This window comes from Schistocerca nitens, chromosome 7, assembly GCF_023898315.1.
Source record: "Schistocerca nitens isolate TAMUIC-IGC-003100 chromosome 7, iqSchNite1.1, whole genome shotgun sequence".
NCBI classification, from domain to species: domain Eukaryota; kingdom Metazoa; phylum Arthropoda; class Insecta; order Orthoptera; family Acrididae; genus Schistocerca; species Schistocerca nitens.
In genome coordinates, this window is record NC_064620.1 from 457,589,270 (window position 1) to 457,614,135 (window position 24,866).

The 24,866-nt window shown below is 42.3% G+C and overlaps 1 protein-coding gene across 1 annotated transcript in view; it reads right to left on the minus strand.

Annotated features, from left to right (window-relative positions):
* Positions 1-2,803: 2,803 nt before the first annotated feature.
* Positions 2,804-24,866, minus strand: part of LOC126195686 (uncharacterized) — a 139,204-nt gene continuing 117,141 nt past the window's right edge. The window contains exon 2 of the mRNA XM_049934314.1: positions 2,804-2,836. Coding sequence (XP_049790271.1) covers positions 2,804-2,836 — 33 coding nt within the window. The remainder of the gene's footprint in view (positions 2,837-24,866) is intronic.

Here is a 24,866-nt window from a genome sequence, read left to right on the forward strand (position 1 = left end):
ATTTTTGGAATAGGGAAGTATCATAGAATTTTGTTAAATAAAAAAATTCCATATCTGGGCTCTCATGAGGTCAAGCTCACCTTAAATGTGAACTGCAGACATTATCGACTGTTTATCCGAAACTGTACTGTAACCATTTTAAAACTCGAACTGGAAATACAAATCAATTCGGAATACATCTGTCCCCATCCACATATGAAATACGAACCTGTAGCACTCATTTCCAGCTCTTAATTATGTAGATTACAATTTTCTATATTGAATTGCATGAAGACCAAAATAAGAATCGTCTATGAAAGCATCTTGAACTTGGCTGTACGAGAGGCGACACACCGTGGATCATAAAATCTGGCAGGAAACAGCCCCATAATAATTTGTGGAACGTGTACGAACACGTGCAAGGAACTGCGGCTGAAGATCAGACTGTACAGTTCTTTGACTTAAGCTGATTCGGCGCCGGACACAGTGAAAGTCACAGTGCAAAATGGCTCTGAGCACTATGGGACTCAACTGCTGTGGTTATAAGTCAGTCACAGTGCAGATTGTATCTCTAGGCTGTGCGTGATTAACAAAGACTGCTTTTTTTGACAGTTGTGTGTGACCTGGTGATGCGTGTTGTTTTGTCAGAGTCCGTGAAGAACTCCTACTGTGGATGGTTAGAATGGCAATCAGAATTCGTCTTAAGACACAGACCGCTAAGATAACATCCGAGAGTGAAGAAGGAACCAAAAATCTGGAGGCGCCTTTGAAGATTGTGAGACAACGTCACTACGCTCAGCCTCCACAAGACAAAATATTTAATGAACTATAAGAACCATCGGTTAACCTAAACAGCTTAGCAGCGGGCGTAAGGAACACGCCTACGCTTACAGACATACACCCTTATTAGCTGTCAGATGAATGTAGAGAGAGAGGGGGGGAAAGAGCAGGACACAGTTTGAAATGCCAAATATCATGACTATTATAATTCGTCAACAACCTGAAATGAGACAGAGACCAGCTTCTCAGTGGTTGGCACTCGCAAAGTTTATCATTCAGCAAGTCAACATTATGTGACCCCAGAAAAAGACAGAGAACAGAGTCTTCCTTGGCGGAAGCAGTTGCAGGTACACAGCCAATGACCGATACTGCAGTCACTTCATTCGTCACTTGCAGATTATGAGTACGGTGAGACCCAGGCACTACCCCGAGATGAACTGTATGGAAAGTCAAGTCATTTTTAACGATGTTCAGTAATTTCAATCTTCATTCTGGAGACTTGTTTGCAGTTAAAGGTACAACATGCTTTCAAATCTGGCCATAGATGCAAAGACGTACGGTTCTGTAGCGCTTTTTACCTTTATACACTAACCCTCGGCAATCACGGTATGACTTAGGTGAATATGATTGTTTTATCCAGACAGGCATTCATCTGAATCATATTCCAAATACCGTACCCCGGTTTTCCAAGGCACTGACTTGTGACTGTTAAACCATTTCTTTTATATTTTTGTGCAATAAATTGAGCTAATTGAGATCTTTGTTTAATTTCTTCTTTATCATCGATTCTGAGGGCAGCAATTTAATTATGTCAGATATACAGGGCTCTTTTAGTGTACCCAATTAAAGATTCACAAGTTTGATACCATCGCGTACAACAAATTCCCAATGACGTCTATCAAGAGTAATCAAGTAGATGCAGACGGATGTGACCAGGAATATGAAGCTTTCACTCCTCCCAGCAATTTCACTGGATGTAAAGATAGAGGAGAGAAGGATTGCAGCTTAGGGATTAGTCTGCATTGAATTGTGTAGCGTATCCAACGCATTGCACAGCTGTTCATTAAAACATATAGCTACTGCTAATTCTAGGCAGTCTTCATTCACGACGCTACGGTCTCTCAGAGAGTCTCTCACTGTACGAGGCAACGAAAGGCTGTTCATGGTCTTGTATTTTTTATTTTTTCGTCCTTGGACCACTCATTGACCGTACTAGAGGAGTAAATGCCGTCAGGTGTGTAGATACGTCACGAAAGGATGGTCAGGTGGCGAGAGCGGAGTAGGTGTGGGAGGTATAGGAAGTTACAGAGGTGTAACTTGTTATTTATTCATTGTTAATTGGAGTGATAATTAAGTGAAATTTTACTAAGAAAAACAGATTTGAATTTGCGCAGCCTCCTGTCTCTACTAGATTCATGACCGATATCGTACGTTCGCATTCAAAGAGTTCGATAAAGGCTTCCTCTCCGGGACGCAAATAATAGTGACATATGCAGTGGAACAGTAAATCACTTTCATATCGGCAAGAGAAACTGTATCTGATCTCTTAAATCAGAGTGACATATCAGTCGTCCACTTTGTCGTTCAATGAATCATTGTTCAGATTACATTAATTTGATTCTCTCTGTATGTATCCTAGTGGCGAACTGTAAATACACGACGATACCATCACGAACGACTTCCGCTGTTCTCATACTGATAGCCCCCAACGCTTGTAGCATCAGCTGCCGACTGGTTGTAAGAGAGACGTGGCATGAAAGTATAAATTATGTTACTTGTATTAGCAATTCAATAGATAGCTACAAACTAACAGCTAACGTTACTAATATGGACATTCTTTTAGGTATAAAGAGATGTTGTAAAACAGAATTAACTTGTCGAAGACTATATATTCACTCCTACATTTCACCCCTCCCCTGCGGTACGTAAACTCCTAGCCACCCTTCCGTCAGTTATAAATAGTTATGAGCTAGCAGCGCTAATGAAGTTTTCTATTATGCAAAATAAAATTGATTTCTATTTTTTTCTTTGTTGATCTATTCACTCACGAACGTGCTCCTGAATCACTAGGTATAATCTGAAACATAAAACATGCTGATAATGTAAATCTTAGTGACTCTTAACGTTACAAGTAGCGCTTCTGCGTAAATAATTTACATGTAATCGTCAGATTTTCACACCATGGAGATCATCATATTATGAATCACAGCGTTTTACATTTGTTTTCTATGTTTCCATTTAACGCTAAGAAAGTAGTTTCTTCAAGCCAAACTGTGGTGTTGCATAGAACATTAAATTATGGGAGATATGGCAATATTGGTATATTACTGAGACAAGTCCACAAATGTTGCGGGGAACACATGGAAGTTTTGAGAGAGATAAAGCTAAGACAGTACCTGACATGATTACGCTCCTCGGGCGCCTCAGCTAAAGATAAAATAAATAGTTTTATTTGTTAGAAGATCTATAAGACTTTTTTAAAAAGCGAAATTCTGCACAAAATGATTGTGAATAATTTCGTTATTTCAGAGTCATACTGCCCAATGTTACAATCATAGTACGACTGCAACGTCCTCAATTTCACAATCAGAAGAGGCGTCGTGGTTCAGATATTGATACAATTCTGTGTAACGGGTTGAAATCCTGCCAGGCCATACGTATTATGTTATCACAGTTCCCTCAAATCACGTTCTGTGATAGTGAGGATGGAACCTTTGAAGAATCTTTAGATGATTTTTCATCCTTACTGTGTCAAAATGTAGCCCGTACTTCGTATTTAAAGGGCTTCCAGCGTTAGGTTACAGAGACAGGAATAAACGACTTATCATATCATTCAATACCGTACGCGTTAATAAGCTGGGGCTTTTTGGCTCATTAAGCATCTGTAGTCCAATGTTTTGTTTATGTCATCAATTACCTTCAGCCGCTAATATTTATATTATGCTGCAGGTTTGTCTCTTACCAATCTACTACACTTAAAGAACAAAAAGCTTAAATTAACGCTATGAATTGATAGTGAGGGTTAAAAATCAGTAAATACAGTTTTATTACCCGAAAATAGCCTTTGATAGGTCTAAGTAAAGTACCAGAATAGACTTTATTAGAAAAATAAACATAAAATTTCACTTTCCTATTAATTCTGTACATAAGCACTATTAACATTTCACTATTGATCATAACCTTTAAGGAGTAGGCAAATTTCCACAATATCATGTCGGCGTGGTTGTAAAGTAAAGTGGTTGCCTAGAAACCAAAAGGTCGTATGATCGACCCCAGTCGGCCCTCGCAAATGTGGCCTTCAATTTAGCCCACACCTCTCAAGGAGTCTCTAGGAATGACACGTAGTTGGAATTCCAAGTTAAATTGTAGGTCCCCTTTCCCAAGGTGGATAACTAGGGTAGATTAGCATCACGCAAGAGGCCGAAGTGGGTCAGATGGAAATACGGTCAGTTCCAGAAGAAAGTGTACGCCGTTATCTGTATGAAATATAAGAACCAATTATAAATATATATTTACATGAAACTGCATAATATTATTGATTGCACAATTACTTAATAGTTAATCCAGTCGCCTTTTTGGTATGCTTTTCACGAGATTTTCTGCATATTCTCTCGGTAACGACCTCCATATCGTCCTCATTTTAAATGACAGCTGCTTTAAAGCATATGTTGGCTTTCCTTTAAGCTTCAGCTTAATATACGACCAAACATTTCCGATAGGATTTGTATCCGGAGACATTGCAGGCCAATCCATCGTGGACACCCTATGGTCTTGTTCCCACGCTGTACAGAGGTGGCTGCGATGTTTCGGATGATTATCCTGTTGAAGCACCTAGTTTGCCTCGTTCGAACCGAGCGAGATATAGTTTCTGCTTAAAATGACGCACGATCTCATTGTCCAAAGTTTTTGTTGTCATACACGTTAGCCCTTTCTCCGGTAAATCATCCATGTTTCCAACCTCTAAAAGTCGTTTGACTCGCTTCGCAACGAATGTCATTGATTTTCTGAGAATTTTACCAGCAGCTTCATATCAAAGCTGTGGTCCCTTTGGCTGATTTACAAGGAAGACTGGCCCGTGCCGCTTCAGATATTTTGCACTCATTTTAACTGCAACCAACAAAACAAAACATTCAACTCTCACATTGTTTATCTATACTGTGCAAAAGTGCACTGAGTACAGATTCGAGACCATTACCAGAGATGTGACATTTAAAATTATTGCGTACACTTTATTGTGGAACTGAGTGGACTTGATTCGGTCCTTGTGACACACGAAATACCAATATACAACTACTATACCAAATATTCCGCCTAAGAACGCAACAGATCTGTGCAGCATCTTGGAGTCCTTCATCGAAATCAAAGCGTTGTGCCACGTTTTCATGTGCAAGAACAGGTGAAACTCACTTACACACTAGCTGGGCTGTAGTGCAAAGTTTCAAAAATCTGCTGTTCTTCTGTCGCTGGTATGGGTGTCGCTTCGTAATATAATGATAATTGCTCCCTCCATTGTCAAGTAAATGACGGCAATGAGGTACACGTTCACTTAGCAGTATAACACAGATTCTATTATATACGCCAAAGATTATGAGAACGTTCGTCACTACACACCGTACTCCAGAACGTATTTCAGATTAAGCGGGACTCTTAATTACAACGTATAAACTTCTCTGGGCAACGAGAACGTACTGACCTACTAATGTGAGTCTGCAATTTTTAACTATTTTAGACTGCCCCTAATCTTCGCCATTCCTAGTTAATTTCCTAACCCTTATGAGTAGATGTCCTCTAATCACGGAAACTGAGCCCTCCGAAGGAAATTGGAGGTGGGGTAGCCTAATGCCGTTAATGTCGCTGATCAACAAAAACAGAAAATCCACGTCCTATTCCAAGAACCAATTTTTATTCGTCACCTACACCAAAGTAGATGAAGAATCTACAACAACTTATAGCTTGTTTGATCTCTTCATTTTTCCCAAGAACATACAATGAGTGGTCACTTACTGCGGTGCTACCCGTTGCTTGCCCCTATCTTCCTAAGACAAACAATTACTTATCGTTTGTTCGGACTGCCGACGATTAATAAATCGTAGGTTCAAATGGTTCAAATGGCTCTGAGCACTATGGGACTCAACTGCTGAGGTCATTAGTCCCCTAGAACTTAGAACTAGTTAAACCTAACTAACCTAAGGACATCACAAACATCCATGCCCGAGGCAGGATTCGAACCTGCGACCGTAGCGGTCTTGCGGTTCCAGACTGCAGCGCCTTTAACCGCACGGCCACTTCGGCCGGCCAATAAATCGTAGGATTTCGAACATCAGGAATACATGTCACTGGATCTGGTTTATTTCATAGGTTTTGGATGTTTTGCTTAGTGAATTACTGTGAGATCTTTTCAGTACTGTCTACCATGAACAGATTAGTTCTGTCAACACACCATGCCACCCACGTAGATAGGTGTTGTCATGTTGGTCGATTCTGGAAACGAATCTGTAACTTGGATGACGCTAGTATCTACATTAATGTTCTTGTCACAGTTACATACCTCGTCAGACAGTCGCTGCAATTTAACTTTCCTCGATATTGTCCAAGACAAATTCAGCTGCACACGAAAGAGAGACAACTGGTTCCATATCCGCCAGTAGTTACTAAAATTGGGCATCAAGCTTAACTGAGGACCTACGACATCAGAAATGAGATTATGCTTTCGGCAAATTGGGATGGTGTAGTGACTCACCAACAATTACTTAAAGAATCTCAGATGTATTGTGGAAAGACTAACATACTTGAAATCATCAATTTGGTTAACGGCAATAAAAAGCGAAAAAGGTACCATTGACCTCAATCACATACACTGAGACCGTGTCGAAGGATTGTATTAACGGTATCCTGCAGCTTTCATGAAGCTGAAGAACGATGTTATTTATACTGGATGGTCAGAAATAGACTGAAGAGCTTGTAAGGGATTTGCAGGGTATGTTGTGCTGATAAATAACTAATACGAAAAAAATCGATATGTTGCACTGTTTCTGAGTTCATCAGCACGAAGTTGGCCAATCAGGCTGTTGCGCTCACAAATTCAAGCGACTCGCTAGAGACGGCAACACCAAACGTGTTCCTCCTTTGGTTTCCTAAAACAGAACAAGCGAGCGATGTAAAAATTGGACGTAGGACGGTAGTAAGGATCAGACCCGAACTAACGGCTTAGTTTCGTGCGCTGTCATCTACGTAATGAGAACAACTGACACTAGCTATATCTGGCGGGCCGCTAGAAAATGCGCGCGCAACACCTTGATTGGCTAACTTCAATGTTAATTAACTTGGAAATGGCGCAACGTATCGAATTTTTTGCACAACAGTTATTTCTCAGAACAACCTGTCCTGAAACATCCATACAAGGTTTTCACTCTCGTTCTGACAACCCCGTATAATGGACCGACCGGCTAGCCGCGCGATCTAACACGCCGCTTCCCGGGTGGGTAGGTGTGCCTGTCCCCGATACGAATCCGCCCGGCGGATTAGTGTGGAGGTGCGGTGTGCCGGGCAGCCTGTGGATGGTTTTTAAGGCGGTTTTCCATCTGCCTCGGCGTATGTGGGCTGGTTCCCCTTCTTCTGCCTCAGTTACACTATGTCGGCGATTGCTGAGCCAGCAGTGTCTCCACGTGCGCGTGCACCATAATTACTTTACCATGCAAACATTTGCCATTACAAGCGTCTCGTATTAGACGTTCCCGTGGAGGGTGGTGGTGGGGGGTGGGGGAGGGGTGGAGGGTCCACTGGGGGCCGAACCGGACAATAACCCTGGGTTCGGTGTGGGGCGGCGGTGGGATGGGTGGACTCCTGTATCCTGTTGTGGGGTTGTGAACCACTGAGGGCTACGGCGGAACGAAGCCTCTCTGTCGTTTCTATGTCCCCGATTCAGTACACCTACACACATACACACACACACACCCTGTAGAATCATAGAAGACGCTATTTGTTTATTTTGATTTTCACCAAACCGGTGTTAGGCTACATGCTCTCCTTCAGCGGTCGTGAAATTTCTGTGCCCACATAGAGATTTTACTTTAACTTTTAGCTAGCTTTCAGTGAGTCCTCGTAGGCTTTTTGGTCGAAATGGCTTGCTAGTACCCGCAGTATGGCCGATATACAGATGACGGAAGTAGCAGATGCTTTAATATGTAAATAATATTGACAATACTACTAACCATTCGAAATCAGGAAATGAAAAATGAGAGTTACTTTTGCAACATGAGGCAGAAATGTAAGGGAACCTCATTGACGGTAACAGACAATTGAATCGAGGGAACTGATGGATCTGGGACGTGAATCTATGAAAAGTTTAATCGATTTCCTTAACCCCTAGTTTTCACTTGCGTAGGCGAACTACTGTTTCAAAAGATAAAAGAAAGGTCCAATCTGAGATCACTAAACGCGCTCAATACATTCCTCGTATTCTGTTTTATTCCATTATCTTTTTCGCTTAGTAAACTTGTTGCGTTATGAGACACGTCACCTCTTAGCAATACGCTTAAGTTTTAGAACAGTTTAGACTGCTGAGTACACTTTTACAATAAGTATTTATAGAACGCAGGACATGAATTACGGGAACAGTTACAATGTGTGTATGTATGGTTTAAAAGGAAAACGACAGCTGACCTTTTCGACCCGTATTTCAAAGACTCATGGAAGACACACTATTGAGCCTCATTGTTAGGGTTCGTTACAGCGTGTTTGTTTTGAGCAACTAGTATACCGCAGTGTCCCGTCGGAGTCCGAACTATTTCCTCCTTTTCTAGCAAACATGCAGTATGCAGTGGATTTTTTTTCAAATTTGTTCTTTTGACAGTCCATCTACATACATTCTAGACTAGCAGCTCTGTTACACTGGTTGCCAGTATACTGCTTCGTTTTATTGCAGTTGTCGTGTAGTTCTCTTTTAAATGCTGCCTCTTCATAAACTTTAGTCTGGCTGCTGTTACGTATTCGTGGAAACTACGGGGGGAGTGTTGAACACTACGTTCTGTTAATACAGTTGATATATACAGTAATAATGATGTTTTGTTGGTACGATGGCAATAAGAAACTGATTTAGTCTGATTACTGAACACAGTTAATACTCTCCTTTTTAACGCCAATAATGGTATTCGTTCCCAAGTTAATTCTCATCCATGAAATGGAAGTGCCAGCTGTTCGCTGAACTCAAACTCAACTCCTTCAGATATACAGTAATGCCAGGTGAAAGCCAGAAGGAACCATATGTAGCAAATAGGTGGGATTCTTCAGTAATTCATACGTTAGTTATGTTAAGTTTCTATCTGCCAATACAACTTAGTGAGAAACTGTTTTTTTTTTTTTTGCTATATTTTTTTTTATACTTCGTGATTTTGCACCATTACATAGGAAGAAATATAGACGCGAAATATCTCCGAACAACATAATTATCTCTGAATATGAAGCTGTACTTAACTCGCCAACAAAATTCGCACTAACATCATTTAGCTCTAGATGAAAAGCCACCAGTACCGGTTGATGTACAGAATATTCTGCATCAGCTTTTAATGTAAAATTAAAGAAATTACATTCATCATTTTCTTGGGGCCTTTGTCCCACCTCAGTGTGGGGTTGGCCTTGTTACAATGGATTTGACGATGTTAGTGTCAGAGGGTGTCCAAATGCCCCTCCTGTCGCCACCTCGTACCCCCTGGACGGAATTAGTTCACTCCAGCTGTCTGCGTATAGTGTACGCCATGAAACTATGCAAACGTTTTCAAATGTCTGCGAGCTGTGTAACTGAGGCGGTCCGTAGTCCGCCGGGTGGATTCTATCCGGGGTTGGAGCCCCTGCCCAAGTCAAGGAAGCAGCGCATTAGCCCTCTCAGCTAACCTGGCGGGTTAAAATTAAAGTAACTACATCTACAAATAAAAATGTTTTAGGCTTGATTTTTGTAGTTGAATTGTCATTTAAAACATCATATTTCACAATTTTAATAAGGAAAACCCCCTAACAGTGGGGGAAAGATAATGAAACATGTTTGGATCTACATGAAAAAAAAACGGGTTTTACCTAACAGGCGGATCTCATATCCAATAATGAAAATGGACCCACAAGGATTATAACTATCTGAGTCTTGGGGCACTGCATTTGGCGCCTCCACCACTACCCCTTTTTCCTTCGTATACTTTCACTCGTATGAAAGTGATACTCGCTGTATACAGATTTTGCCCTTGGGCGTCCCTCGTGCTTTTCTCAGCTTCGCGCACCAATTGGCTGCTACTGTGACACGTCCTGTACAGAAATGTAACAGCTGAGGCGTCTAGAGAGACCATATAGAGAGGAGTTCTCTTGTACCCCTCACGGATATTAGCCCCAAGCGCCACCTTTGGCACTAGGGCCTTGAACCGGCCCTGACTGCGTCACTGCTACTGACAAGGGAACCTCCCCATCGCACTCCCCTCAGATTTAGTTATAAGTTGGCACAGTGGATAGGCCTTGAAAAACTGAACACAGATCAATCGAGAAAACAGGAAGAAGTTGTGTGGAACTATGAAAAAATAAGCAAAATATACAAACTGAGTAGTCCATGTGGAAGGTAGGCAACATCAAGGACAATGTGAGCCAAGGAGCCCCGTGGTCCCGTGGTTAGCGTGAGCAGCTGCGGAACGAGAGGTCCTTGGTTCAAGTCTTCCATCCAGTGAAGATTTTACTTTATTTATTTTCGCAAAGTTATGATCTGTCCGTTCGTTCATTGACGTCTCTGTTCACTGTAATAAGTTTAGTGTCTGTGCTTTGCGACCGCACCCCAAAAGCGTGCGACCGTGCGATTAGTAGATCACAAAATGTATTACCACATCGCCTACAACGGGGTGAAACACTTAAAACTTACAGCGCAAATATTTCGATAGCGCAAATAGCAATTGATATGTGGATTTCACAGATTGGAACGTTAGCCAGGGGCCGCTTTTGCAGACCATACACAGAGTGTACAGTTCGAAATGCGTATTTATTTACCAAAAGTACAAATATTTCAAAGGAACAATGCCTATTCACAGTAGCACAATTAACGAAGATTAAATTAGAATATCAATAATGTTGCAGGAGTCTAGTGCAAGTAGTTTACAAGATATCGTAGTTTGAACATTGTAAATAACGATGGTTGTTTGTTCCATGTGTTAGCACAATCGATTGTGATTTCAATGGATGCGAATGTGCAACCATACACAGACGTTAAAACGTCTCCGGAGTTGTCGTGTTACTGAAGGGGGCATTGCCTAGGCTGAACGAAAAACAAACAAAGAAGAAAGCAGTATGTCTCTGGGCGTCACGAAGCAATGTACCCTCAAATCCCGGGCTGAAAATGACCACCACCAGCGTCAAACTAGCTTGCAGTCTGCCATGCAACCATTGCTGAATACGTTTTAGCATTTCAGCGGAAACCACATGGAGGCAGCAGCAATACACCATTTCAAAGCAGCTGTTTACTTTGAAGAGATCGTATGAGTTGAAGAGGCTGAAGTGGTTGATGTCTACTGCGATATCTTTCAGCGTACATAGTATACGAACAAACGGCACACTTCCAACATTCACCATAAACTGTGAGCATATCTGCTTTTTTCACATGTCTTACAACGTGCACTATAACACAATAACTGAGATTAGCGTCGAAGTGCAATCACAGTGTACGTACAACACAATGAAGAAAAACATAACATCGTTGCCTAGCATCTCAGCATTAGGATGGAACACACAGCTGCTGGTGTATACAATGTTCACAACCCGATAACTCGTGAACTTTTTGCTCTAGCTGACTGAAATAAACTTCATCGACATTCACGTTTACGCTACTTTTAGAATTTTACTGTCAACTGACATTGTCCCAATTAAAACTCTGTAACTGTTGTAAATCACTGCACTTTCGTCAACGTCTCAAAATCTGCATATTGGCTGCAAATACGGGAGCTTGCCTACAATTTGATTCCGTGAAAACCGCATGTGATAGTGCCTTACATGTTCGAAACATACGCGGTGCAAGTGTTAGATGATTCACCCTGTATGTTTGCATATCCAGTGATCCTATAAAGGCTAATAATTACTAGGATATTTACTTAAAGCTAAATTATGGGCCTATAGACTTCAGAAGGTTGGCAGAATGGTAACGCTACAATTCGATATTGTGACGAGGTAAGACACCTACGCAGTGAAAGTCAAAGATGCCATAAAATCTACTGTGAATTACAAAACCCGGCATTAACGTCTCCAGTAGTTGCACTGAAGTTCACTATAGACACCTTTAATTAACCTATTCTTTGAGAAACATTTCCACAAGTACGCGAAAGATTTACAGGGAACTATGGTTCATGGAGATTGAATATAAGACACTCAAAGTTACTACATTCCTAGCATGACTGATCCATTGCCACCATCGGACAGCAGTGATTGACAAAATCTGAACTTCTAATGCAACACACGCCAGAAAGAAATATTCCTACTGCTCATGAAAAACTCTTATGTTCACCTAGCAGATAGTGACCTATACCCGCCGAGGACAATTGCATATCTCATCTTTTTGAACTTTGTCGTTGTGTTGACCTCCAGTACTGCTGCTGACTCGCTAGGTGCACTTGCATAAGCATATTCACTGCGTCATCGGATGTCCACTTCAGGCTATAACTCTGTCGAACACGATGCCTTTGAAACCCGCAAAGCTACGTAGTCAAAACTAAACATCTCGCTCCAGTTGCAGCTGCAAAGAAAGTAACGACTATTTACTCTTACGTCAGAAACCGAAGTTTGCGAGCAATATTTGAAACATCTCTCCCTCACGCAGAGGCTGCAGTGTCTCTTCAGCGCCTTCTGTCCTCCCTCGTAACATTCGCCATGTCTTAGCGAGCCAATCGAAAAATTCTTAGAAGCAGTTATTTGTGGACAAGGATCAATTATGCTGGGGCGCCCTCACGCAGAGTAAGAATAATAAACGTCCATGAATTCGGCTGAATAATTTTCCAGAAAGTATTATGTCAGAGCAGTATGACCAATGAAATAGCCGTATTTTCGCGCAGAGGGCTACGGGACTCCAGCTAAATGAAGGAAATGGTTTTGTCTCTGTGCCTTCGGTGACTTGAACAATCCCACCTATTAAGGTTCCTACCTGCCTTTTTTTAGAAGGACCCAGCTACAAGTATTTTGTGACGAGAAGGCTCTTGTCTCATACTTTATGCAATCTCACCAAAGATAAAAAAAAAAGTCGTCAGTTGCACAAGATAGCCTTTATTTGGTTCACTTAATGGGTTTTGACGGTTTAAACTGCCGTCTTCAGTAGTTAAATGGGCTCAGACCTTTATTAAGCCAACGTTAAAAATAAGAATGGAACAGTTGTGTCCTTTGCTACGGAGTCAATAAAACAGAGTGACATCTCAAAAGAATATATGATACTTGCGATGAGGAGCAAACGATTAACTTCAAATTTCACATCGTACGTACTAAATGCAAGGAAAGACAATCATCAGTTTGGTGGTTCGCTTTTATCGCACTTGTTATGTGGGATGTGAAATTTGACAGTTAATCGTTTGCCACTCTTCGGACGTACCATATATTTTTTGAGAGGTCACCAGCTTTATTGAATCAGTAGCAAAGGACACGATTGTTCGGTTCTTATTTTTGATGTTGGCTTACTAATGATCTGAGCACATTTAACTTCTGAAGATGGCATTTTAAACCGTCGAAACCGGTTAAGTGAACCAAATAAAGGTTTTGTAGTGCAGCTGACTGCTGAAGTGTTATCTTTGGTGAAATATTCTGCAGCTGCTGAACTACAGCTAAGAATAAAATTACAAACTTTTTGAAATCGTCGCAAAGTTCTGCCAACAGTGTATGTTCGTAAACGCCTTCGCATCTTCGCCACATTCCCTCTGCGTATCTAACAAAGCCTTTTGATCCCTCTAGCATGTAATTGTTAATTAGAAAAAAAAAATTGGACATCGGAGCCGATAATTCTACTGCAGGGATGTTAAAGAAGCAGTAATCTTACACTGAACATCAAACGAGGCGTCGTTATTTTCAGATAGAAATCAGCAGTATCTCTAATGGCCGTCTAGAATTTTTACACGTCATGCTGGGGTATGGTAAGGCCTGCAGGTAAGCTGCTTCACTGCCATTGGTGTACTGTCTTGATTCATCACATTGCCTCCCCCTCCCCCTCCCCCTCCCCCCTCCCCCTCAGCCCTAGGCCACATACTTCACGTAACAACGGATACTTTCTTATTTGTGGTATTTCTATAAAACTGCCCAGCCAAACACAATTCCCAAGAAGTAGAACTGCTACAAGTACTTAATGTATTAGCAATCACTGTCTAGAAGACAATTAAATGGAGGAATACGCTACTTGTAAATCAGATTAATTCTATTTACGGCTTAAGTATAACACAATTTGCATATCAAATGTTCGTACCTTGAAAGTCGACGAAACCTTCAGTTCATACGTCTTTCGCCATTCTGTTGGTTACAAAGGCGTGGTTAAGTTAAGCAATTGCTTCATAATCAGAGTCAGATCCTAATTCGAATGAAAAACTTCAAGGATAACTTCACTGTGACCATAATGATTAATTTAGCCTTAGCACTGGTTGTTACATCATTCAAAATGCAGTCGGTATGTTAATATATTGTCAATGAATATTGAAATACGTATTACGCCAGTTGAAAAGGAGAGAGAGAACCCAAAACGCGTATTTGGATAGATAAAAATACATAAAAGGGGTTTGTTGCTCTATTTTTGAAGTAATATGAAAAGCCAAACTAATTGCTATCAACATATATCTCTCTCCTAAAACGACTTAGAGTCAGTTTACTTACTTTCAAGCTCTCTCTCTCTCTCTCTCTCTCTCTCTCTCTCACACACACACACACACACACACACAACGAATAAATATTTTTCGTATAATATTAATACTTATGTAAATAAATATAAAATTCCATGGAAGATATCTCTGTATAACTAGTATAAGAACTATTCTCACTGATGTCCAAAGAAATATTTATAAAATAATGCGAAAACTATCTTCTATTAATGCACAACTTCATAACAAACTCTGTACGCCAGAAGACACACAATATCTGTAAAGCCACTGTAAAGTAATTGCACAAAACACGTGACCAGTTTCATACGGTATGAAACAGCACACGGTGTTTGAAACTCCAATGCTGGGCTCTCAGCTAAAGAAAATGCGTGAAGGAAGTGTGAGAATCGTGTTGAAATACAACACGAATTTTAAAAACGCCGGTAGAAAATGAGGCCGTAATAATAAGGTAAAATTCCAGTTCATGCTTACAATTTGAAATACAACACGAATTTTAAAAACGCCGGCAGAAAATGAGGCCGTAATAATAAGGTAAAATTCCAGTTCATGCTTACAATTTTCGACCTTACGACAGCCGAAAGACAATTTTATCGAAATGAAAATCAAAATTTTCGCAAGATCATGGAGTACAGGCAAGATAATAAATTTTTAAATAAATCACATAGAACTTTAATGGCTGCCGGATAGCGACGAAATAATGGAACTTAGTTACAGCAAAATGAAAAAGAATTCAGTTTTTTGCAGATATACACTGAAATTTCTAAAAACGTCAAAATAATTGCTGGTTAAGAAGTACTTGCTTGGTTATAATTTCGACATACAGTCTCAGGCGAAGTACGTGTGAAAGTGTTATTACCTTACGGAGCGAAAATAAGTACACTCTTGCGTGCTGATTTTCTGTGAAGAACAAAGATTAGAGGTTAACATTTCACCGAGCTCGAGGTCATTAGAGATACTGTAGCTTTCAGTCTCAAAATGACGGCGCCCCTCTTAATGTTCAGTGTAAGATGACTACCTGTTTAATACCCGTGCAGAAGAATTATAGAGATATTGCGCCTTTGGTGGGCACGTTATTAGAATAAAACATCGTTTGCGGCTGCTGCAGATTGTACGATATATCGGTGAAGCTGTCTCATTATCACCGGCTTCCACCCACTTACACTTTATCTTTCTCTTCATTTCTCTAGCACTGGCAGCGTTTCTTTCACTGATTTACTAACACTGTTCTGTCACTGTCAGCTATATAAAATTAGTGGGAAACGGTCATGATCGCGATGGTAACTTTATTTAAAATGATCGGTTTCGGCCTAGTCTTAGGCCATTTTCAAAATAACACCAGCAGCTGAAATTTAATATGGCCAGAACAGTCAGTAGACGTCAGTCGCTGAAAGAACAGACGTAGTTGTAAATTACGTTCTGCTCACATCGAATACTGCGTGCGTGTTTTACATGTACAAGTAGGTAACTCTGAACCTCTGTATCTCTGAAAGGGACAAAGTTATCAATAAAACTGTCGAGGCAGTTCCAGATCGAGTTCTTAGCAACGTTTCGTAAAAATTAAAACCATTTACTACAAATAGGCGTCTTGGAATCCGTGGTTCGGTATAGGTACCCAAAAGCCATTTTTTCGGGTTTTCTCAGGAACCACCCATGAACTGAATGGTGCCTCCATAAGACACTTAAGGCGTACCATAGACAACATACGATGCAAAAAGAGCCAACGGATTTGCTCCCTATGCTTAAGCTGGAGGAAGTGTCTAACATTAAATTCATGACCCTGTGTTATAGGATGGATACAGTAAGAAGAGCTTTTTGATGGATATACAAATGGTCCCTATCGAAATTGCTATCCAAAACGTAGGGACACTACGTTTCAATCACCGATATAACCCGAGGTATGAGCGCTGGGAATATTCAGGCACGTAGTTTTGGAAAATGTTATGAGGCGCGGTTTGTTAAAAAGACTGGACTGAAAAGTGGGGTCTCATATGTCTCATCTTACCTTCCTCAGCATCTTGAAAAAATTTCCCAAAAATCTTGACATGCGAACATATTCGCGCTTTTTTATGCTGAGACAGAAGGAGAAAGGGAGATGGAAAAGTGATAAATAGTGGAAGATAGTAGATACTAGTTGTGGTACAGAAAGAGCGAAGGGGACAGTGACAGTGTGAGAAAAGAGAGGGACACAGTGGCAGTGGAACATAGTTGACAGGGCAGGCAAGGGTGGCCGAGCGGTTCTAGGCGCTACAGTCTGGAACCGCGCGAGCGCTACGGTCGCAGGTTCGAATCCTGCCTCGGGCATGGATGTGTGTGTTGTCCTTAGTTAGTTAGGTTTAAGTAGTTCTATGTTCTAGAGGACTGATGACCTTAGAAGATAAGTCCCATAGTGCTCAGAGCCATTTTGGACCATAGTTGACAATGACAGAGCAGTGCTAGGAAAAGAGTGGAGGAGAGAGTTACAGGGGGAGGCGAGGAATAAAGAGAAAGAGAAAATGGAAACGGGTGAGAGCCAGTGATAATGAGAGACGGAGTATGATAGTTACAATGAGGAAGAGAGAAATACTGACAACGAGGAAAGACAGCAGCAGTTGGGAGGATGGAATGAGATATTAGCGATAAGGGAGAGCAAGGCGGAGGCAGTGACAATGAGAGGACACTGTGGTAATAGGGCAGAACGAAGGGACTGTGGCTATGAGACAGGAGACATTAAAGGATGGGGCCCCTCCACGCCCACACCAACGTGGTGACCAAACCAAAAGTTCTACTGTCACCTCCGTAAACATGTTAGTTTTTGAATCAGGCGTCACAGGATGCGGGCTGTGATGTTATCCATGCATCTGGGTAAGATTACTCATTGACATGGTCCATCAGGAGATAGAAGTGGTCGAAAAAGATTGAAGGGTAGCGGTTGTAAAGGCAGAGGAAGAAAAGTGCCAAGGCCAGCGCCAAGGGAAAAAAAACCTCTGCGACAGTAGGACGGGTAGCTGCGACAGAGCATGCAAGGTGAGGTAAGGTTAGCGTGAGGTATCGTGCATCGTTACCTATGTGCTGCGTGTTCGTTAGCTGGGTCAGTCCGGGTGCTGCGTCTGGGCTCGCTTGTAGTCTCCTGGGCCGGCCGCACTGGCTTCCTCCCTGTAAGAGTTCGGCGCGGCAACGCATGCGTTGCTGTTAAGCCCTCTGCTGCGCCTTGTCGTCACTGACTTGGTGCAGCTTCATCAGGCTCGTGCAGAACGGCGGCGATCGGCTACCGTTCAGCGTCCTCCTCTACTGCACGCCGCAGCCCTTCCGTAATGTAGCTTCTATGAGCTCCGCTTGTTCAGAGAGCTGCGCCAATTCAGCGTCGGAGGGAGTATTACCGTTCGCTCGCGCTTGTGCGGTGAAGGCTGCCCTTTTGGCTTCTCGATCCCTTGCGAGGCCCCCTCCCGCAGCAGTCGGCGTTTCCACCGGTTCCGCTGGGGCGGCGGTTTTCTTCTTTGCACCTTTCACCTGCGGTGCTGCTGGAGCAACCGCTGGGATAGGCGCGCGAACGTCCTTCTGCGAGCTCGCAGGAGTGTTCGCAGGTACTACTGCGCTGAGGCCTCGGGCGAAGACTTCTCGCAGTTGCCTCAAGGCCTCTTCCTTCTCTGCAGCCACGGCGGCTGCGAAGGCAGCCCTCTCTGCCGCCGTGACGGCTTTGAGGGCTGCAGTGGCCTCCTTCACGGCGGTGCCGAGTTCGAGGTCACATTTCTTCTCGGGAGCGCGAGATGCGTCCTGGCTGCCCATTTCCGAGCGGTCGACCCTGCCCCTGGCAGGTGGAGCTGCTACTGCGCCGTCCCTCAGCTGCGACGGGCTGTTCTGCGCCCTCGCCGTTTCCGACGTCGTCTTCGCTTCTGCCGCTGCGTCGGTGCGGCCGCGGCCGCCTCGCCGCCCCCGGCACGGTTGCGGCTTGAGAAAGCTGCACAACCGCGCCAACTGGCGACGTGCGGGCCGCCACACCGGACAAAAGTCGGCCGAACGAGACAGGAGACAGTGACAGAGAGACCCAATGAGGTAATGAGAATGAGTGAGGGAGCAGGTGGTTATGAGCGACTTACAGCGATGGACTAATGGGTGTGTGTGACATATAGTTAGGGGAGCATGTGGGAGATTGAGGTGATTGCACATTGAAAATCGCTGTATTTTAGCATTCCAAAACTTTTGGGAACAGTTTATGTTACGTCGTAAAGTCAAGTGCCGGTACTCTTGTCACGAGCGACAGAGTGGAGAGGGCTGTGGAGAAGACGTCAGCCAATTGCAGGCTGACCGACCCCTCTAAAGGGACAGCAGAGGCCTCCGTGTGAAGAGAACATAAGCGCCGCGCCAGAATGACCGCGGCCCTCTTCTACGGCAGCATCAAGATTAGGCACTTCGAGACCAGCGACTTAGGAATTGTATTACTGAAGAGATTTCTTATTTTGTCTGACGCCCTCTGCTTACGGCACATCTTTTTAATATAAAGTTAAGTATTGTCATCGTTTCCTTTTGTAATAAATTTGATTAATACAATTTTTTTGAATGTTGTCTACCGATCCGAGTAAACAATTTTCCTAGACGCCCTATATTTGACGACTAGACAGGATCCAACAGCTTTAAAGGTGCTGAGGAAGGTAGAATGAGGCAACTGATACCCCACTTTTCAGTCAGAATCTTTTAAAACGAGATCACATTAGCGTTTTTTGTGCTCCGTTGGAAGCATTTCTCCAACATTTTAGTGAAAATAAAACGTTTCTGATGTGATGTTTCGGCGTTTGTGTCCCCCATGTCTCCAGGTTCTCACCACTGCCTGGTTTTGGTAGTCAGTTGTGACCTATTCTTCCTCTGCTTCCTTTGAGAGGATCGTTTCATGCGGTTGGATCAGCAAAGGATTTTTTTTTTTTTTTAATGTGTCTGCTGACTGGTTTGATGCGGCTCTCCATGAATTAATCTCATTTGCCTACATCTTCATCGTCAGTGATTCTATGGGCGTATTTCAAACTCTGACTGTCCCTACAGCTTTGAACCACATCTACCTCATGTACCATCAAACATACTGTGACATCTCTTAATACATGGGCTGTCTTTCAGTCCTTTTTACTGTCAGTATTTTTCAGATGATCCTCTCTTCACCGATTCTAAGGAGAATCTCATTTCTTAAGAACTGATTATTGCCAAAGGGAAGCATGCAACCTTATAAATGTTAATGTAATTACGTCAACGTGCTTAACAAATGCAGTATAACAGTCCTAGTTATGTACATAGAACATCTTGAAGTAGTATAAAATATGTCACTGAATCATACAGCAAATAGGGACATAGGAAAAAAAAGAGTAGAGTACGAGGCATTTCCTCCATATTGGATCATTTCCTTCATATCACACAGTTTTAAATCTGTTGTCCTTATTTAACGTAGTCACAGTAGAATGTCATACAGTTACATGTGTACCAAGTTTGGTTGAAATCGCTCCGTGGGAAGAGCTCTTTACCTCCAGCTTCACCCACGTATGCACATGCCATGCGTATTTACCATATTACACACATATTTCCACATGTACTTCACCTGTATCTGTACGGAATTTCGTCTGCAATTTTGTTTCCACGCAGCCCAATGTTTATGTCTTGACCTATCTGTCGTACAGTGATATAATTTTGCCGGTACCTTCAGTGGTGTCCATAAAATGTGTAAAGAATTCAGTTAGTAGCGATAGATTAAAACATCACCCCTGATGCGTCAGTTTTACTGTATGGAAAGCAAAAATGTAGTTACGATAAATTTCCTTTCTTTCACCAGTGGCAGTCAGAAGAAGTTTCGTAAAGGTTTGAAATTATGTGTGAAGTTTCTTTCCAAGTGACTAAATACTTTAATTCTCAAATACTGGATGAAAAAATTCTGGTATTTGTGCGTCTTAGGCTCCACCTGTTTGATAGGTAGATGGTTCTTAGACCCGCTGCGCTTCTTTACGGACAGTGATATGTGTAGCAAGTTTGGTTTAAATCGACCCAGTAGTTTACGAAGTGCGTGGAATGTACATACACACACACGCTTTTTATCATCTGTATGGACTTGACACGTATAAATATGTCCGCCACCGTAGCTGAGTGAACAGCGTGTCATGCTCGGGTTCGATTCCCGGCTGGGTTGGAGATTTTCTCCACTCAGGGACAGGGTGTTTGTGTCGTCTTTATCATCATCATTTCCTCCTCATCGACACGCAAGTCGCCAAAGTGGCGTCACCTCAAAGGACTTGCACCAGGCGATTGGATCTACTGGCCAGGAGACCACTGCCACACGATATTTCATTTCACGTATAAATATGTGAATTACAACAGTGTGTTCTATTTATAACATCATGGAATTGTTCCTCTTTTGTAAAAGGCGTTTATGTGTGATATTCAGCTAATTACGTCTACTGTAATAATACTACAATTTTATTTCTGTACGTTTGTATGTCAGTAAACATGCGCATAGTTTTTGTAATGAAGGTTTCTTGAGATGCAGATAATATGTACATGGTACTAAACTAACAGAAATCGTTTGTTCGATAAAGAAAAATTTCATTTGTGTAGACATACAGGGAAGTATCGATTTTCAGTGAGGACAAATGACATATATAAATTTACATTTGGGTCACACGGGAGCACACTGTTAATGTGTCAGGAATGTCGAGGAAGGCAAAGCAGTAGCCACCCACTGAGGTGATGAAGTTAAACATTTTATAAGAGGCATGATGGTTTAATTCAGCAAAAAGTGGTTGAAGGCAGGCCTAGGGAAGCCGCCGAAACTGAATGGGCTGCTGCCCAAGAGAGCAGGAGAGGAGAGCGTCTAGTCGGGTCGGAAGCTGCCAGCAGAAGAGAGCGGACGGCGTGTCCGCGCCCAACGGCTGGCCGCGGCTCCATCCGCACATGACCGACTCCAAACCTCCCTATTGGATAGACAAATTGTAGACGCACGGTTCGGTAGCGTTAGCTCATCAGCAACACATGAGTTTGGATGCTGGTGGTTCAAACAAAAGTTTCGAAGTGGTTGTGTCCGGTTGAATGCAATGTGACTTACGCGCTGAAACTAGCGGCCAGGCAGATGGCACTGGCGAACATCAATTGAAGTATAAAAAAATTAAATTTTTATAATATTACGTCCATTCATTAACGGCCCCCAATGTACAACACGATGTAAAACATGGGTATATATAGTGATGTACAAAACTTAAGAACGAAAGCAACTTTCACCTGTTATGTCACTGTCAAGCAATACAGCTAGATGAAACTTCGAACATACATACACAGAACTGCTACAATACCGTACAGAACTAACTGAAACAAATACGCAATGAGGCGAACAGAAACGACACTTTTACTGGAAGACAGTAACTACACTGAAGTACCAACGATTTATGATGGCCTCGTGGACATTGCAAAAGGCAGGACGTGGTTCTTAATAGCGTGTGTGATCAACATGGACGACAGTGCATCTTCTCCAAGGTGCTCCCGTTCTGGTGATAAGTTTGGTGAGGATTTCTTGTGTTAGGTCATTCCAGCGTGGTTGACAACTGCAGGATGATAACTGGTGCTTGTGGACGTAGTACGTCTCCCCTACGCATTACACATGTATTCGATTGGAATTAAGTCGGGGAATCGGCCAAGAGGAATTCGGAGAATGGACTGCCTTGTCTGTTCCTCCTACTTAAATCCCATTTAACACGTCTGGCATGTGTTTGACGTATTCTAACGCGTGCACAAGAACCAATAATCGTGCAACAGTTGTGAACCACGCTGGTGGAGGGTTGAAATGGTCTATGAAAAGAATTTATTATCAACCTTGCGCCCGGCATAGGAGCGAGTTGCAGAGCATGTACTGCCGGCCATTGTGATTACTCGCCACATTGAAGACCATGTACTGTCTTCTCTAATTTCCAGGGAAACACCATACATCGCAGTGACTTCAGTGTTAATATTGTCTTTGGGTAAAAATATAATTTCTGTTCGTCTCACTGCGCACTTTCACTTACTTTCTGACCTCTTCTGCACCAGTTCTTTTTACGTACGTTCCAAGTTTCATCGAACCTCGTTACTTGGCAGTACCACATCACGTGAAAATTCGTCCTTATGTTTTGCACATCAATATGCGAGGCAACATTTTCTAATGGAATCTTCGTATCTCCATATGTGAACCTTCCGAATACATTTAAGTTGAGCATGTGGAAGTTTTGGCCAAGAACGGCGTCACTAGCTCAGCCTAAATAAGCTGTACTGAGAGCCCTGTGGACAGTAAAGGGAGCCCGACGTAAAGCCTGGTTCCGCCCGTGTTGTGCTTCATTACTGTACCAGCGCCGTAAAGGTTTTTACTGCTGGCAGTCTGAGGTTTCGGAGCAGCGTTAATGTCTGATGAACTAAAGCGTAACTAGTTTGAGGCAGCTATAGTCAGTAACAAGGGAGTGCCTCGCTCATCAAATTTACAGAGTAATTTTGGAACCGCGAAACGAATTAGAAAATAATGGAAACAATTACGAACCGCAATGCAAAAAATAAAATAAACACTTCATGGCAGTATTAACCGAAAGTTGTTTGTTAATAAAATGAAAGAAAGGAAGGTGCTGCATTCAGCACGTGTATTGTGAATATGTTAGCGCTAGTGGCTAGACGTGGTAGGTCAAAAGAAACAACGACAGTGGGACCTATAAGTGGACTTTAATTTTTCTGAGACGAAACATTTTATCCTATATTTGTGTCCGTGGTGCTCCCTTCTGTCGTACTATCGATCTGAACGTTATAACAATGGAGTGAAGTGTTGACAGGTGGGAGAAGCTACCAGAGCAGATCACGGCTAGACACTACTGAATGGCAGCGGCAGGCACACTGCAGTGCATGTGGAGAAAATGGTCGATCTTAGTCTTTCAGATATTGAAACAGAAACAGATGCTTTCCACCAGCCCAAAAGAAAAACAAAGGCGTAGCACTTTACTGCCCCAGCAACAAATTGAAATAATCTCAGCTCAAGGTTTCAAAGATTTTCGGGTTTTCCTTGGTTCTTCTGTAAATCACACATACAATACGTTCTCGTTGTTTACTTATATTATCAGTCGTACCTGAAATGAATGAGAAGAAATTGTTGAAGAAGATCGTCTTTATTTTGGAATTATGTTGAACACACTTTTGTGACCGACAAAATTAGTCTGTAGAACAAACCTTCATAGAAGAAGTAGGTTTAGACGATGTGAGCCTGAGCTAGAGAGGGTGCACTAACAGTACTATCTGTGTCGATAAAGGACGTTATACTCGAATTTCTTATCGTTTATTTGCAAACATGCAATAATAAAAAAAAGCTAAAGTGCTACTTTTCAGTTTTTCGGTAATATAAAATGAAATGAACACTGCAATGGCCACCATTGTGGATTGGGAGTGTGTCGTAGAAAGACGGAAGTAATGAGGAGTAGCAGGAATGAGATTAACGATAAACGTAACAACGAAACTGGGTGGGTTTCTTCAGAGGAAGATGTGAAGGAATTCTACTATCTCGGAAACAACGTAAGAAATGACGGAAGAGACGAGCACGACACAAAATCAGGGTATTAAAAGCGAAGCGGGCATTCCTGGCCAAAAGAAGCCTACTACTTCAGATATCAGCGTCAATGTGAGCAAGAAATTTCAAAGAATGAACGTTTGGAGAACAGCATCGTACGGAAGTGATTCATGGACTCTAGAAAAAATGAGAAAAGAAGAGAATTGAAACGTCTGAGATGTTGAAAAGATGTGAGCAAAAAATTTCTAGGGATGAATGTCTGGGTATAGCATTCTTCGGAAATGATTCACGGACTCTAGACAAAATCAGAAAAGAAGAGAATTGAAACGTCTAGGATGTTGAAAATTAGGTAGTCGGATAAGAGCGAAGTTCTCCGCAAAATCGAACAGGAAAGGAACATATGATGAAAACTGTCAAGAAAAAGGGGCAGGTCATGTGTTGAGACAACATGAAAGACGTTTGTAGAGAGTAAAAACTCTCGATGATGACAGAAACGGGAATAATTCCGCCAAACAATTCAGGACGCAGGGTGCTAGTGTGTAAGTAGATTGTTTGTGTGTTCGCAGCGCCCTAGGCTGTATTAATATCGCTGACAGCGCTCTGGGCCCTAGTCAAGAGATTCTGTGGTTGGACGGAATAGCAGTTAGCGAGTCGATAGAGAAGGGTTTGGACAAGATTTTCTTAGTACAGGCTCAGTGATGGGCAAACATGCATTGTAAATGACGATGGATGTAGTAGGT